Source organism: Pelobates fuscus, chromosome 4 (assembly GCF_036172605.1).
Source record: "Pelobates fuscus isolate aPelFus1 chromosome 4, aPelFus1.pri, whole genome shotgun sequence".
Classification (NCBI taxonomy): Eukaryota; Metazoa; Chordata; class Amphibia; order Anura; family Pelobatidae; genus Pelobates; species Pelobates fuscus.
The window spans coordinates 326,181,688-326,200,020 of record NC_086320.1 but is presented as its reverse complement, the minus strand read 5'-3'; the positions used below and the strand labels follow the sequence as shown (position 1 = coordinate 326,200,020).

The window sequence follows — 18,333 nt, the reverse complement described above, 5'->3', positions numbered from 1 at the left end:
AGAGTTTTGGGGGACTGTCCTTTCACACCTTTTTCTTAAAGTTGCTGCCACCACATTGTTGCACTAACATTTGGCAAACTGTGGACTCCACTTCCTGTGAGGTTCAGCCGTTCACCAGCTCTCTACGAATCACAATAAAGACGTCAAAGTTTTGTAGTAATTTGCTTAATTCATTACTAATTAAAACATGCAGGGCAAAGTTCCTCCAGTGCATATGCTCAAGCTCTCCAAACTTGGGCACAGGCAATATATCAGTCTAAAGTCTGATAAATGGGCATGGATTAAAACATTGTTTAGGAATTTCCTCACACAGATGCATTGACTTAATGCATCTCGGTGGGGAGTATGGAGACTTCAAATGTTAGATCTGCATTCTTTGTAAAACCAAAACCAGGAAGCCCCTTTAGTGGCAAAAGGCTATTTACACAGGCGAGACTGCAGGGAGTCTTGTTACCCAAGAACCCCTACATCAAGCAGTAGTATTTCTACTTTAATTCAATACAGCTATTAGATACAGGTTTTGGAAAGTCAAATTTTAACTTCTCCATTTCCCAAATTATGTATAGGTGTGTGTAGTATGTATGAGAAGTTCATTAATAGTTGCCCTCTTTGGTGATACTTAGGAGTTACCATTAAGGAATGGTTTAATGATAATTAAGATAAGGGACAAAGGTCAGAATATTGCAGTATATCTCCTTTGACAAGTAATTGGGGAGGGAGTATAGTGCTTTCTGTCATTTCAAAACACGTTAAAATATATAATCAATAAGAAAATAGAATTTGCATAAAGTTCATAAATGTCTTTGTGTCTTATGCTTTCCGTTTCTTTTTAGGTTTAGGCTCAGATTCACTTAAGGAAACATCCAAAAGTGTGCTTTCAGCTTCCCGGTTCATTACATCACTCTGTAATAAATGCTCTTTATGCTTCTTTTTACGTTTGATTTTCTTTGGTATTTCTTGAGAAAACTCCAAGATTTGATCGACCGGTTCATGAATATTTGTGGCACTTCCTGCGCCATTAGAAAAGTCCTTATCCAAATCTTTAGTTTTATTGTTCTTTTTGTGTTTTTTCTCGATATTTTCATGCAGAGATTTAGTTACAGATGTTAAATCTTCAAATGCATTGCATTCTGTAACAATTGAATCTTCAGTCAAGCCATTTGGAACACCATATTCTACATCAGCTTGTGAATTGTCTCGGTGTCTTTTTTTCTTAGTTTTTTTTGCCTGTTTTGCCAACAGTAAGGGGTCGGAGATATCACTCTCATGTTCAAAACTACTAACATCAGTTATAAGTGTCATACTATCATTTTCTACTACATTAGCTAGTATGGAGGTATCTTGGTGTTTTTTCTTCTTCCGTTTTTTCTTTGTCACTTCATCTATCAATTGGCTGGGCGTTTCCATCAATGAATCGTCGAGCGTGGAATTGACATCAGATACAGTGTGGGCTTCTGATGCCATTTCTCCTGTAAATGTTTCTATGTATTTACGTTTCTTGCCTTTTTTCTTAGGTGTTTCCTTAATGCCCATATCTGTCTCAGTCACTGCCTCACTACTGACGGATACACTCACTATAGGATCAGAGGGATTTCCGGCATCTTGATTTTCATTTAAGTCTTTTAACTTTTCCATTGCTAAAGTTTCCATGCTACGTGAATAAAACAAAACAGATATTAGTAAACCGTCACATAATTCAACAAAGGGTACAAGTATAATTTAAAGTGAATTTGCAACCATTTTGGTAAAGGTGCAAACCATGTGTTATCTTACTATAGGCACAATTTCATTATGCTCTCACACATGCCATTTACATCAACAAAGACCCCAGTAGGTGCTATTGAAAGGTGCATGGAACACAGGCAATATTACAATTCCCTCCAGTGCACTTCTAGATAATTAGGGCTGCCAACCTCCCAAAAGTCCTAAATGCCAATATATACTTTTTTTCTGACATTAAAAAAAGGATACTATACATAAATTGCATCTGCCACTGTTAAGTTGTCTCTCAACAGGTTTATTTGTAAAAAAACAAAACAAAAATATAAAAATAAAAAACACAAAAATGCTTTATTTTGGTCCTTGAGTTCTTTTTTATCACTCCAATATTGTACTTTATATACTTCTACTCATTTATCCACTGCCTTCTTTAAAATGCTTTTAAGTAGCACTTCTTCACAAAAAGTTAGTGTTAGGAAGTTAGATGCGTCTTTATGTTGATGAATTATGAAACCGTTAATTGCCTTATGTAGAGCTCTAAATAATTGAGACGCACAGAAATCCTTAAAGGGACTCTCCAGTGCAAAACATTAGTTTTCCTGGCACTGCAGGACCCTGGAAACTGCAATAATTACACTTGCAGGGTTAAGGGTGGTGGGAGTTGGCACCCAGACCACTCCAATTGGCAGAAGTGGTCTGGGTGCCTGGAATGCCCCTTTAAAGTAACCAGCAAAATCCACTAAATATCTGGAATAGTGGGTATAACATTCGTGTTTCACCAAGTCTGAAAAATAAAAAGAAACCACGGCTCTGTACAACGTAAATTTCAATATTTAAACCGTTAAAACAAAGAAAGTTGGTCATGCAAAAAAGCCTTACGCATGTTTCATGTGTTAAATATGACTCACTTCCTCAGATGCCTCACCTGTTGAGAGTTCCAGATAAGCCAACTTTTTTTTTGTTTTATAGTTAAACATTTAGTTTTCTGTAGTAAGACAGCTTTAGAAAGTAACCAAATGTAGCAAAACCAGCTATTACAGTGGAAATTGGACTATTGTGAAAGCTCTAGATCAGCGTTTCCCAATTGGTGTTCTGCCAAAAGTTGAAAAAAAATAAAATGGCCGCAGACAGCGTGGGAGCAATGATCTCCCTGCTCAGCTCCCTTACGTGCACAGCATGATGCTGGAGCCGGAATCTGACATCACTCTGGCATCACTAAGAGGTGCGCGAGGGAACTGAGCAGGGAAATCACTGCTCCCTTGCCGCCCGCACGCCAGCCCTCCTAAAAAGGTAGAGTAAAATGAAAAAAATAAAAAAAGAATTACAAAAAAAGAATTGTGTGTGTGTGTGTTTCTGTCAAAGTATGCGTGCCAGTGAGAGTGAATGTGTTTGTCAGTAAGAATGTGTCTGTTCTTGTCAGTGAGAGTGTATATGTGTTTGTATGTGTGTCTGTAAGAGAGTATATGTGTCTGACAGAGTATGTGTGGTCAGTGAGCATGTGTGTCAAAAAGTATGTGTGTGTGTCAAGGTTTGTGTCACTGTGTGCATCTAAGTGTAAGTGTGTGTGCGCGCATGTCAGTGTGGATCTGTGTGTGTCATATATGTATATGACACAGATTTTTTATATAATATATATATATATATATATATATATATATATATATATATATATATATATATATTTATATATATATATTACTCTGGTATTTTTTTTTTAGCTAGTTAGCAGATATAACTTTTTTTAATTTGCAAACATGCCATAATATATCCATGTAAGTTTCAATACTATGGGACAACTCAGCATGAATGTATTTGAGGAAGATAACCCATAAAAACACTTATATGGCTTATTTGCATGAGCTTTCTACCATCAGCAGAACGCAAGTCTGATACAAGTAAAACACACGCAAAACGCAGAGTCCTGCACTTTTTGTGCTTTTAACTATATGTCCTCCAAAAATACCAGCATTAGGACTAACAAACTATGATTGTGCCAACGGGTGAATGTTATTGGACATCTTGTAAATGTGTTTTAACCATTTGAATATTAAAGGGTTTGTTTTATAGAAAAAACTATGGTGGCTTCCTATAATTTGTCAGATTGGTGAAACACTGAAGTCATCATACCAGGTACTTAAAGGAACACTGTAGCAAATATGCATTCCTAAAAGTATCTTTGTCACCATTATTTAGGGGACACCTTCCCCACAAATGTTAAAGGTAGTTTACTTACCCTTTCTCCCATGCCATGCTGCTCTCTCCATTGTCACCTTGCCTCCTTGGCTGGGACCATTAATCTTGATCTCAGCAAATCCACAGGAAAGCAGTGGGAGGCTGGTGTACACACACGCAACACAACGTGGCACCAATCAGATGGTCTCTTTGGGACCATCTGATTGAAACAGAGTTTCACTATTGTAAAAACTATTTTTTACCACACTGCTATTTTAAGATCTTTAGCGGATATTTCCCTCTTTTTTGGTTTTCAAATGTCGCAAAATATTTTCAGCTAAGTTTCCATATTGTGGGAGTACTCTGCATGAATAGATTTCTTGGTCATAACCGTATTCCAGCCTAAAGAATTTTAGTTTGTCCCCTCCCAGATCTGTCGTAAACAAGGAGCAGAAGTACACGCAACTAATTTTGTCAATGTTTTGGGGGGATCTTAAAGCTGGGATGAGTGTGTGCTAGGTGAGAACTGCTGGATACAGAGGAGGAAAAAGTAGAGGGATTAAAAAGTGGATATACAAAGTACTGAGGATAGAGAAAATATTTTCTATACACAAACACACAAATCAAAATCAAAGTTCCTTCTCTGAGAAATAAATCCCAGCACTGTGAGTGGGTTCAATGAATGAAATGTCATGTCCCAAGAAATGCATCTTCAGTAATGAAAAGAGAAACAAAAATCCATACAAAACATCACATACTGTAAGCTGATTTTACCTTGAATCCAGCCTTCCTCTAATGAAAAATACACCCACAGCATCTGAATCTAAACGGGAAACGATGAACTCCATATTATCCTCTATCTTCACTTCAAGACACTGCCAAGCTCCAAGCAACATTTTCATGGGTTTTGGTATAGAAGCATTAAAGCAGCCATGGACAAGACAGCCGATGTGACTTGGTGCTACTTTGTTGACAACACCCTAAAAAGAAATAAACATTTTAAAAAATACACACAAATAATCTAGAAATACTCCTCTCTTGACTTCTACTTAACTACAGTCAGGGCCGGATTAACATAGGGGCTGATGGAGCTGCAGCTCCAGGCCTAGGCCCATGGAATAGGCCCATTTAAAAAAAAAAAAAAAAAAATAATAATATTTTTTTTTTTTTTTACACACTACTCTTAGGTTTGCCACCTGACTGGTATTTTACTGGCACAGCCAGTATTTGAGTGTGCCTGGCCGTGCCGGTATTGCAGTAATACCAGCAATACAAATGCAGGTATTTTTCTCAGAATATATGGAGATTACTCTGCAATACCAGCACCGGCCAGTAGGGGTCACTGTGTGTGAAGAGAGGCAGGGATAGGAAGTTACAGCATATCCCTGCCTCTCTCTACTACTCACTGATCCATGGGGGAGCAGCAACACGGCACAGAGTCCAGACAGCAGCTCTACAGTAAGTGAGGGATGGGGGAAAGGCAGCAGGGACACATGGGGACACTGAGACACTAGGGGACACTAAGGGACATATGGGGACACTGAGACACTAGGGGACACAGACACATGGGGACAAAGACACTAGGGGACACTGAGACACTAGGACACATTGGGACACAGACACTGGGTGACCTGGTGAAAACTGAGACACCTGGGGACACTGGAAAACATGGGGACGCTGAGACACATGGGGACGCTGAGACACATGGGGACGCTGAGACACATGGGGACGCTGAGACACATGGGGATATTGGGAGACACTGAGACTTGGGACACGGAGACAATGTCCGCATTTCTCCCAGTGTTCCCATGTCCCCCAGCCAGTGTCCCTAGTGTCTCAGTGTCCCCAAGTCTCCCAGTGTCTGTGTCCCCATGTCTCCCAGTGTTCCTATATGTCCCAGTGTCCCCATGTCTATGTCCACAACTGTCCCCATGTCTTCCAGTGTCCCCAAGTGTCTGTCTCCCAGCCAGTGTCCCCTAGTCTCCCAGTGTCCCCTAGTCTCCCAGTGTATGTGTTCCCATGTCTCTGTGTCCCTAGTGTCTTAGTGTCCCCAAATGTTTCAGTGTCCCCATGTCTCTCAGTGTCTGTGTCCCTAGTGTCTCAGTGCCCCCATTTCTCCCAGTTTCCCTAAATGTCTCAGTGTTCCCATGTCTCCCAGTGTCCCCATGTCTGTGTGTTCCCGGGTCTCTCAGTGTCCCCATGTCTCTCAGTGTCCCCGGGTCTCACTGTGTCCCCAGTATCCTAGTGACATGGGGACACACAGACATTGGGACACTGGGCGATTTTCTCTGATGTCACTCCTTGTGATTATACAAATGATTAACGCTGGTATTTTTTCCCAAGAAAGGTGGCAACCCTAACTACTCTTCACATACTCTTGCTTAAAGGAGCACTATAGGGTCAGGAACACAATCATGTATTTCTGACCCTATTATGTTAAAACCACCACCCTGGCCCCTTCTTGCCTCCCTAAGTATAGTGAAATATAACTTGTATTCAAGTCTGCAGCTGCTGGCTCTGCCTCTGAACTGACTGTCTGCTGACATCATCAGAAGTGGTGGTCTGAGCAAATTACAATACTTGCCCATAGGATTGGCTGAGACTGTCAACTAGGCAGATCAGGGGCAGAGCCATCACAAGTCCTACATAGCCCTGGCCAATCAGCATCTCCTCATAAAGATACATTGAATCAATGCATCTCTATGAGGAAAGTTCAGTGTCTGCATGCAGAGGGTGGAGACACTGAATGGCAGTGCTGCACAATAGGCAGTACTGCCCCAGGAAGCACCTCTAGCAGCCATCTAAGGAGCAGCCAGTGGAGTTATTTTCTCTGAAAAGACAGTGTTTACTGCAAAATGCCTGAATGGAATGATTCTACTTACCAGAACAAATACAATAAGCTGTAGTTGTTCTGGTGGCTATAGTGTCCTTTTAAGTTTGGAAGCTTAAGAGGGATGTATGGGAACAAAACTTGTGTGGACTGGCTGACAATAAAATTAGTTTAGGTAATTCAGACATTGGTCTCTCTAACACTGTGGCATGTCCCCTTTCTTCTACACTCACTACATACACCTTTTCTCTGTCTCAGACTATATACCAGGAACTTCTGCCTGCTAGTAAGAAAGTAAGGAGACAAGTGGACCAGCGAGTGCTAGGGGACAGTCCTTAGAAAGCATGGAGTGAGCGCATCTTTAGACGCATTTATGTCAAGCTCAGGGTGCTGCCTGCGTAGTATGCCTGCATGATTGGCGGGCAGCCTGACATGCATTCATGCCAGGCTGTCCTTCAAATTCTTTGGACAGACATGCCCCCTTTTTGGGCATGTTCTCCCCTTTTGGCAGGTCTGTTCACGTGATTCGCACCAGTGTCCCATCCTTTTACCCTGCCCATTGACTTCCTGCTTCACTGGACACTGCTGTTAGGGGTTATGGATTTACTTGAAAGATGAAAGCATAAATTAGAGAGAGATTAGCATAGAGTATGTGTTTTCTTATAGCTGCATCCTATGAGTTTCCCTCCAGCACCATCTCCATCAGATACATGACGCTTGGGAGGTATGACTGTTTAGTGTTTTTGGTCGATAAGATTCCGTAATTAGGCCCATCATAATTGTCAGCACCAGGCCCACTGTGCTCTTAATCCGGCCCTGACTACAGTACTGTTCAAAAACCTAGGGACAATCTGACATATTACAAATATATTTATACTTGAGAAAATTATTTAAGGAGATAGAAAAAAAAAATGGATTGCAGCTTCAGCACACTAACACTTGATGTTTGGCTTATATTCTTGTTTTTGTTATTTGCATGCAAGATTTACACGAATACAAGAAAGAAGGGAATATACTCTTAAAATGGTTCAAATGACAGGAACAAAGTTAGACATTATTCCACTGATGAGCTGATGTGCTAGCAAAACATCAGGGTTATAGAGGGAGTCACGCCCTTGTTTCAAAAAGAATATTCAAGCAGATGTTTGGTAGGAGGGAAGCAGAGCCACCCATAAAAGGAGAGATGATGGCAGAACTGGATTGATTGACCAGAGGCTAGGAAAAACACAGGAGAGGTAAATACTTTGTAATATTACAAAATGAATCCAAAACTGAGAAGCTGAACCTGAGATAACAGTTTCACTTTAACCTATCAAAATTGCAAGGATGACAAGTTAACCTTTATTGAGCTCTGGAGTAGATGGAATGGCTGCACAACCAACATTCTACAATTGCTGGCACGAAGCTGCAAGCTAAGGGTTTTTGGTTTAATTTGTCTGGTTAATTATCTTACCCATCATCTAAAGAATAGATTTCAAGATTTAACATTGTCACTGGAAATCCGGGATGGTCAACATAAAATAAAAAAAAAGTCTTATAATCAGTAACTTTTCAATTACACATTTCCTGGCAATTAGGCTAGCACAATAACAAATTGTATTGCATGGTGTTTAAAGTTTTAAGTCACATCAGTCAATTTAGGTGCACTCTCAAGAAAGACTATAGCATTAACAATCCCAACAAGTATTCCTAATGCTATAGTCTCCAGCTACTTATCCAGGTGTCTTCCCCCACCATGTGACTGCTTGAAAAGTGAGTATTACTTACCTTTTAGCCCACACTGTAGTTTACGCCTCTTTGGCGGATATAATCATTGTTGATTATCTCAGCCAATCCAATGCTTCCCCTTGTTGCCAATATAACATCTAAACGAATATCAATTCAACTTAACTCAATTTTTTTTAAAAAATATTTATTTTAAATAAACCACATCTGTGGTCTGGAATTCTTTACCGTGCGCAATCAGAGAGGCACTGTTCTTACAGACTTTAAAAAAAAAAAAAAAAAAAAAGCTAAAGACCCACCTCTTCCATCAGGCATTCAGTCTGCTCAGCTGACCATCAGAAACTCCTAACTTTTATGTCTTTATGTTTGAATACTTGTAAAGTGCTCACAAGGAGAAAAGCGCTATAAAAATCACAAATTATTATTATAACCGCATAGACCGTCATGCACTATAAGTACCAGCAGGGTTAAATCCATGCTAATACTAAGGAGTAACATTGTAAACTTGAGGGTCCTCTTGGTCAATTAGGGCAATAATTAATGGCTCTAGAATGACAGATCAGCTATGTGCAGCGGTCAAAGTGTGGGCAGTATATAGCCCTTTAAATCCATCTAAATACCATAGCTGAACGATTGCACTGAGCTGCTGTGAATCAGAGTGCCGCAGAGAGGAGGGAGAACCTCAGGGTTTTCCATCTGCCCAGTATTAATCAGTGTGCAGGAGCTGTAGTACGAGAACAAAATCTCTCTCTCATGCAGCAATCACACAGTACAGAGCGAAATTATTAAAGGAACACTATAGCGTCAGGAACACAAACATGTATTCCTGACCATATAAAGGTTAAAAACACCATCTAATCCCCCTGATCCCCCCTTAATATGGTATAATATTACCTTTACTCCAGTCTGCTTCTGGCTCTGCCCATGATCTGACTGCTTGGCTGACATAATCAGGTTTTGCTCAAAGCTAATCACAATTATTTCACATAGGAAAACATTGGATTGGCCAAGAATGTCAAGGAGGCAAAGCCAGCCCAAGCCAAACAGCCCTGGCCAATCAGCATTTCCTAATAAAGATGCACTGAATCAATGCACCTCTAAGAGGAAAGCTCAGTGTCTCCATGCACTGCCCCAGGAAGCACATCTAGCAGCCATATGAAGAGTGGCCAGTGTTGGTATCCCTAGGCTGTAATGCAAACATTGCATTTCCTTTGAAAAGACAGTGCTTACTGCAAAAATACGGAAGGGAATGATTATACTCACCAGAACAAATACACTAAAGTGTAGTTGTTCTGGTGACTGTAGTGTCCCTTTAAATGTAAAACAGAGAGAGGAAACAATGTGTCACACCCCCTCCCCTCCATTTTTTTTACATTTAATATTGTGTTATGTATACATTAGCTCTATTTCTACTTTAAAATATATAATATTTATAGGTGCATTTAAGCAGAAAGGGTGACATTTTCAGTAGCATGAAACTATGGCAAAAGTGCAAGAAAGGCCTTGGTCACAAATACATTGCATCTTAAAAGAGCGTTGGTCCTTGAGGGGTTTAAGAGGTATCAGCTAAACCTTACAAGTCAGGTACACCATAGCCAAAAACATGCTTGGTAGTGTATCTCTCACCCAGAAGTAGCTTGTTGCCATTTTGGATGATGTGGTAAGGATTAGGCTGATATGCAAATGCCATAATATTTCTCTGTAATTGCACACTATAAACTAAAACTAGATTAAGGCCAGAGTGGAAACCACCAAAATGGTAAGTTACTGGAGTTGTTCTCGATGTTCTCTGGCACTCTGTTTTGACATATTTCTAAAAAGCAACCTGGGACAAAATCTTCAACAGAAATAACCATGGAAAGCAATGGATGTACTTGTCAAAAGCAGCACATTTAGCACTTTATAGATAAATATTTGTTACAACTGAAGTCCTTGAGAACACTGCACTCTCTGGAATCTTAAGCATCCTATGGTTTGCAATGTTACACCACAGCAAGCAGTCTGCCATCTAAATGAGCACAAAGGATTGGAACACAGATTGTTTCAATATAAGAATGCTTAAAAGGTACACTGTAGTCACCAGAACCCCTACAGCTTACTGTAGTGGTTTTGGTGTTTATATCTTGTCCTTGCAGGCAATTTAATGTAAACGCTACCTTTAAAATATAATGTTTTTCCTATGGATAAATTAGCATTTAGGGCATCATTTAGTACCTATTTGACAAATTATTTTAATACGTACAGACAAACATATTCAAATACTTCTTAGATACAAATTCAGAGCTAAGTAGCTCCTAATAGGCTACATTCAGTAATATATTTCAATATTCCTCTGTAAATTAGAAAAAAAATGGGCTTCAAAACCAATATAAAAAATAGTAAGAAAATATATAGTTACCACAAGCTTCTGTCCATATTCAGGCCGAAAAATCACAAAGTCAGCTTCAATATTTACATGAATATGCCCAAGATCATCATATATATCCGCCAACTCTCCAATAAGTTTAATGTTATCATAAGAAACTGGAACACCACTGAGCCTAATAAAATAGAAAAAGAAGAGTTTTAATTGTCAAGTACACATCATTATCCTAAGATGATCCAGTCGCACTCAGGAATTTGCTGTATGTGCCAATAAACAAGTGGGAGTACCTTTCATAGCTAATGTGTATGCACCATAAAAACTTAAAAAATTCAAGCACGCCTCCCAACATTTAAAACGTACAAAGATGTTCACTTTCATAGGGGTGTGAATGGCCAGGGGCTTGGCTGTTCGGAGAAATTCTAGGTGACTTGCTAAGAACAATGAATGCAATTAAGATACATTGTCCCTGCTCTAAATTACATTTTAGTTACACAGACTTGATTTCTAAACTAATATATTGCAGTTTAAGGACACATTAATGTGAGTTGCTGTGGAGCATTGGCTTAAGGTGAACAGGTTATGAAAAAATAGAAATTACCTTTATTTTTACATAGGTTGTTCTAATCTATACATTTGCTACCACAATGAATAGATAAAATTATGCTCAATCTAATTAGCATAATTAGTTTGGGGCATGGCCGGTGTCCTTTAAATTGAAACAAAAATATGGAAGTCCTACAAAAGAGGGTCAAAGGAATTTGGGCAAAAATCAGGGAATTTTTATTAGAGCAGCACTTGGGAGGTATGTTCTGGTTGTCACAGGACAACTTAGTATACAATGTAAATTAAAAAAAAGTAAGCACTTGTGCAATAAGTTATAATTCTACCTAAAATAGGAACGGTCTGTTAGCATGCACTCATCAGATGACAAATGGCAGCAAGTCCTCTCATCCTCTCTTTTACACAGAGCAAGGGTTTGTCAAACCAAAGAGAGTTATTTATTAAAACACAGTTTGTAAATGATTTAATCACTTAATGGGTTACCTCCGGGGATAACTTTCCGGTATAATATGCCCTGTTGGGCACCATAAAGAAAAACATGTAAAAAAAAAAAAAAAAAAAAAGTATTTTTTCTCAACTCAAACAGCACTGGGCTGGATCAGCCCCATCCAATTGTCACTGAGGCTGCTCGTGGTCCAAAATGATTGGACCATTTCAGCAGTTTAGAGCAAATTCACGTGCTTTGGGCCGGCGAGTGGAAGGAGGCTGTTTTTGTTTTTTAAAGCCATTGTACAATGGAAAGAGGCAGGAGGGAATGCAGAGTAATCTTCCCCTTGCAGTTGCTCTGCCTGCAAGGGCAAGATTATCATGTCTGTCGGCAGAACGCATTGACAACACACGTATTTTATGCACAAAATTGACACGGACAGCCAGGAAGAGAGTTCTGGGCTGCCAATGTCACATGTGCTGGGGGTCCAACTAGCCCCCAGCAGAGCATTACAAATCTCAATACGTATGTGCAGTATTTCGAGCGAAAACACACCACATACTGACTCCTACCACCATGATCACTCAAATGGTCATGGTGGTTGGAGTGCCCCTAAAAAAGGTAAAATAGCTGAAATATAAAAGCTGTGACTTCAAATATTCAAACTGTATAGCGGATTTGGGAGATAAGTTCCAATGAGCTACCTCGGTCTAAATTGTGATATTCAGATTTCTAATTGCTAAAAATCAGACTTTAGTGGAAAACCAAAACGGTTATTCCCTAATCTCCCTACAATTCGGAATTCAGGGAATACATTAAACTCTGAATTGTTGAATCAATGTCCACACATGTTCTCAAGCTTATTTGTTAACCCTGTGAATGCCCAATCATGCCACTACCCCCTAAAGGGTTAAACCTAGACCACCCTATTTGGCAGCCATGTGACACAGGACACATAAAGGGCTGGCTAGGAGTGATGTGTGTTCCCAGTCTCACCCGGTGCTGTATCTTAGCAGCTCGGTGTTTAGCTGTTCCTGGATGCCGCTCCGTTTCTTCTGCAGATATTTTGGGGACAGTGCCAGGTGCCTGCGGTGGGTCTCTACCACCAGGGCCGAGTGGGGGCTGCTCACCAACCCGCAGGCATCGGAGAAGGAGGGCGCCACCAAGCACGACAGAGTCGCCGGTGGCCGCCCACCCGACTCCGCCGGAGCAGAGTTGGCCACAGTCTCAGGCGCAGCCATGCTGTTCTCTCCACATGTTCCCAGAACGGGGCGGCCACTAATGATGACGTAGTTTGGTCTGCGCTGACCCCCCCCTAGAAGAGATGAAGAAAAAAAACAGTTATCCGATGACTGCAGTTATCAAATGGGGATATAAAGGTGGTAACGGAGCTATTAAGAAGCTGTTTTGGGTATAAATTGATTTAATGACAGTTTGGAAGTGGGCTCTAACAAAATGGCTAGCTAAATAGGTCGGCGCATTGTGTCTCTTTTGATTAGACCTCGATAACTCTAATGGCAGATTTGTATATGCGTGTGAAGCCTCGTTTTCGATTTTCTTACTTAGTAAGTTAAAACTTTTTTTTAGTTATAGGGTAATTTACTGAATTGAGAATTAAAAGTGAATTTCAAATTTAAAACTAAACAAGCTAAACTGGGGGGAAAAAAATCTCCAAGTCAGCTTCAAGTTTTTTTTGTGTGTGCATATAAAGTGGGCTATCACAGACATCCCAAGATGCAAAAACTAATTTCAGGGAGGTGGCTTCACCAGCAACTGCGCGCGCGCACACACACACACACACACACACACACACACACACACACACACACACACACACACACACACACACACACACACACACACACACACACACACACACACACACACACACACACACACACACACACACACACACACACACACACACACACACACACACACACACACACACACACACACACACACACACACACACACACACACACACACACACCCCAACACTGTCAGATACACACACACACACACACACAGATACCCACACTGGCAGATATACACACACAGATATCAGACATCCCAAGTTGAGACTCCTGCATTTGTAGTGTGACTCCCTGACACCCTAAAGTTTCAAACAATATATTTTTTTAAATGTATCAATAGTGACATTGTAACACTGTTATCTGTCATAAATCTCTGAATCACACCTCACATGTACATATTTTTTTTAAAGTAGACAACCCAGAGTATTTAATACGGAGTATGTCCAGTCTTTTTTAGTAGCCAAAGTTAGCATTTCTATTTGTTTGTGTTAAAAATGCAAAAAACAATTATGAACCCTAACTTTGGCCAGTGTTTGTGACTAAGTGGCTACTAAAAAAGACTGAACATATCCCATTTGCAATATCTTGGGTTGTCTTCCTTTGCAAATGGTATGCAATCATGGGGGTAATTCTCATTCCTGGGCTACCATACGGTCTCAAAGACAACTTAACTAATCTGGCAAATTTCAATGTGAAAAAACAGAAAATCAAGCCTTGAATTTGACCCTGTAACTTATAAAAACCCTATAAAACCTGCACATGGGGGGCACTGTTAAACTTGGGAGACTTCGTTGAACACAAATATTAGTGTTTCAAAACAGTAAAAGATATCATAACAATGATTTTATCAGTGAAAGTGCCATTTTTGTGTGAAAAATGCAAAAAAATCACTTTCCCTGACAATATCATCGCTGTGATAGGTTTTACTGTTTTTAAACACTAATATTTGTGTTCAGCAAAGTTTCCTGAGTAAAACAGTACCCCCCATGTACAGGTTGTAGGGTGTCATGGAAAGTTACAGGGTTAAATACAGTGCAAGCAAATTAAATTCTCTAGGCTTTCGGCCTGGGTTGTCAGGCAGATATGCACGTAGAATTTAAATATATATACATATTTTTATATTTGCAGTCTATGTGTATATTTATGAAATTATGTATATATATATATATATATATATCCAGCAATAAAGTGGAGCACTCAGAAGGTCTTCTTAATAGTGAATTTATTAATAAAAGTAGTTTACATCAACATGTAAGTCCTGTGATTCGACGTTTCGACCCCTCAGGGTCTTTTTCAAGAACAGTTTACAAGTGAACTAAGCATGTATTGTATACAAATAAAAAGCGTGCACTCACCAATCTTGTGTGTGTAGCCGCCCATTCAAGCCCGGAAGTGTCACGAAAACAAGCCCACGTGATTTCCTATGCGTGCGTCAATGCGTGTGACGTAATTGAGACGTCGTTGCTAGGTAATCTTTGTAAACAATCTATTCTATTAGTGTGTAGTAGCAACCAGCCTTGGCAACGTGTTTTTTTCAAGTGGGAATTATATAATCGCTAAGGAAAAGATCTCTGGGGAGAGATAAGTTTGAGTGAGAGGATCTCGTATGATCCATATATAGCAATCTGAGACATGTGACCGAAGTGCCGAAAGTGCCCACACAGTGCCAAATAAAGTGCAGAAAACGTCCAAAGTGTATAGTACCAAAAAAAGATTAAGAGCATAAGGCAACATCAATCTCAGATATTGCAATTAAAAACAAAGAAGGAGATAAATTCATGAGTATCTAAACTAGATCTATATATATAGTAATACTAATAATAATATATATTATAACAGTAAGCAATTAGTAAATGAAAATACTGTATATTCAATATTAACTATTCAATCTAAGTTATTAAATCAACAATTAAATACTTCATTATTGATTAGTAATTAATAATTGATTAGGTAGCGGGATGGTCTGAAAGCCATAATATATATATATTTCCTATTCATTTTATTTATATATACATAGATATATATATATATATATATATATAATTTCATTCTAAGTGTATTTTAATATACATTTATATAAGTATATTAATATCAAAACACAGTTAGAATAAAATGACATTTATATGTAGAAAGGCCATTAGGCCTGAATTTGTGGGAGGAGTAAGTCCCCTACTTAAACTCCCAGGCCCTACTCACCTTTGCCGTTCAGCTGATTGTCCCCATAGCAACCAGCACAAGCTTCCTGCCAGAACTGTTTCTGTTTTCCAGCAGTCAGACGTCCTGAGCAATCCTCCGTCCATTTGAGGTCCTTCCACTCGTTTTTTCCCGGTCGAGGTACCCGGCTTCCGGTCACGAGACCGTCACGTTCACGTAAGCTAGGCGAGGGAAATAGCGTTCAGCTATTTCCCTCCGTTCGGGCCTAAAAACGTAGGGGTAGGCTCCCTCTATCTTATTCACACGTATACTTGCTCGTTTAACCCCTTAAGGACCAAACTTCTGGAATAAAAGGGAATCATGACATGTCACACATGTCATGTGTCCTTAAGGGGTTAAACGTATTTAGCGTTCGCGCCAAAACGGACGAACGCTCGGCACATTAATGCATCATTACATATTCGTTCTGAAACTACCAAATCTATATATTAAGTATAGCGCTCTTATTATTACTTGTATCCCCTTATTGCCGTTCGGTCACTCAGTACCGACCTATTTCGTACGGTTAAAAAACGAACACCATATACGTATCCATATTCGGTTACATCCTATTCAAAACATACTGGCATTGCACTAAGTTCATTTACACAAATCCTACAATATTAAATGTATATTCCCTGTTCGGTCAGTTAATTCATGATACTTACATGTCAGTATGTGGTTATACTAATCTGAACTACCAGCCTTTCTTTTTCTACATATGTTGACCGGTTTAAATTATGTTTCTACATTAAAAAAAATCTCCTATACTAGTATAAACATACGGTTTCCCATACACTTAAATTAACTAATAAACTTCATCCTTTTTTTTCCAAGGTTCATACTTCATACGTCACTAATACAAATTATAAAATTTTCTAAATATACACCAGACACATTTTAAACTCAACATACAGATATTACGCCATTAAACACTACGTGCTACAATATCAGTTACATCAACATCTGTACTATTCTTTGTCCATATAATCACACGGTCACATATTTTGGCTTTACAGATTGCATCGGTTTCTCGTTTTTCTGCGATAAAGTTGTCATTTCAAGGTCTTTTATTTCAGGAACAGGTATTTTATCACTTTGCGTCATCAAGGTTTAGGCCTCAAATCTATTTCAAATATTGGGTTTTATTACATACAATCACATCGGTTGTTAACTATGAACATTTTCTTTGGTTAAACCCTTAGCTCCAGTATTTACCTAGGCTTCCACGCTTAATGTAATTTCTGTACGTCAAACCAAGGTATAGTTCACTACTCTTTTTACTACTTTTCATACCAGACCTCACGCGGTCTCATTTTCATTACTACTTTCTCACAGGCTTTCGCCCACGGTACGTTAATTCTTTATTATTTTCTACCCAGACATACGGTCATACGGCTTTCAGGCCCTGAAAAAACACCAAAACCTGACCCGGTACTCATCCATACCTTCAGGTACTTACGTCCTTACCCAAATACATCCATTCTCCGACCCAAGGCCTCATTCAGCCTTCTCAAAAAATATCTAAACCATCCCATTCATACACCCAAACCTTCAAAATCCCTCAATGCAGGATCTCACGTTGCGTCCCTAACAAACCAACTCCCAATACAAATCATACGCCACCACGATACGCATAAATACATTAACATCTATCTTAATCCCCAGGATTCTTCCTCAAGGACAGCAACAAGACAAGACTCAATACATTTAATACTACCAGAAGGTTCCAGATACCATTTGCTACCAGTCAAGGTTAGTATCCACACACCACTCCAGTCCTCTCACTCTACCCTTAAGTATACAAGCGAACTGGCTACAGGGTCTAGGCTAATGCCTTAGCTCACCCTATCAGGAAATCCGATCCCGCGAGGCCTTCCACCCTCACCCCACCTCAACACGGAAGTACGGCCCCACGCCCAAATCATAGTTATAAGCCTTGCATGCCCTACTACAGGGCTCTAGTCAGGGCCTCACCTGTCACGGCCACACGTTTTGATCTCTCTTTTCTGTCACCGAGAGACCAACATCCCGCCACCACGTCTGTGGCAACTACGTCATAAGCCAAATCATAGGTAGAGCCTCTCACCACCACTTGGCATTAGCAGGGCCTCACTTACCCAAAAATTCAACAGTTAAGTTTTTCGCTTCGGCATCTAGCATTACAGTCCAGTTCTTCCATATAAACCACCCCCCATACCCCTCCAACTCACCTTACTCCCCTTCTAATATATCTTCATGTAATCATTCCTTTTTAGAATGTCCCAAGAACCAATTCCAACAGAAGAATTGACAGAAGAGACACCATTCACGCCAACCAGACCCGAGTCTCCAGGCGAATCACTCACTCTTTCAACCCGCACGTCCTTGACAGCATGGACTATTCCCAAAATTACGGCCGAGCTTATGCTCAGGGGAATCCCCTTTCCGGCCACAGCTAGAAAGGCAGAACTCTATAAGCTGCTTACCCACCAAGCCCCCGAGCCTAGGCCAGGCACAAGCTCTCAAGGACAACCACCAGGCA

The 18,333-nt window shown here is 39.9% G+C and overlaps 1 protein-coding gene across 1 annotated transcript; it reads right to left on the bottom strand.

Annotated features, from left to right (window-relative positions):
* Window positions 1-549: 549 nt before the first annotated feature.
* Window positions 550-13,098, bottom strand: POLR1F (RNA polymerase I subunit F). The gene is made up of 4 exons (XM_063450725.1): window positions 12,796-13,098; window positions 10,845-10,986; window positions 4,666-4,871; window positions 550-1,651 (listed from the first exon to the last, which is right to left on the bottom strand). Exons 1-4 carry the CDS (start codon window positions 13,038-13,040, stop codon window positions 811-813), a joined length of 1,434 nt encoding a protein of 477 aa, XP_063306795.1. The 5' UTR covers window positions 13,041-13,098; the 3' UTR covers window positions 550-810.
* Window positions 13,099-18,333: the final 5,235 nt, after the last annotated feature.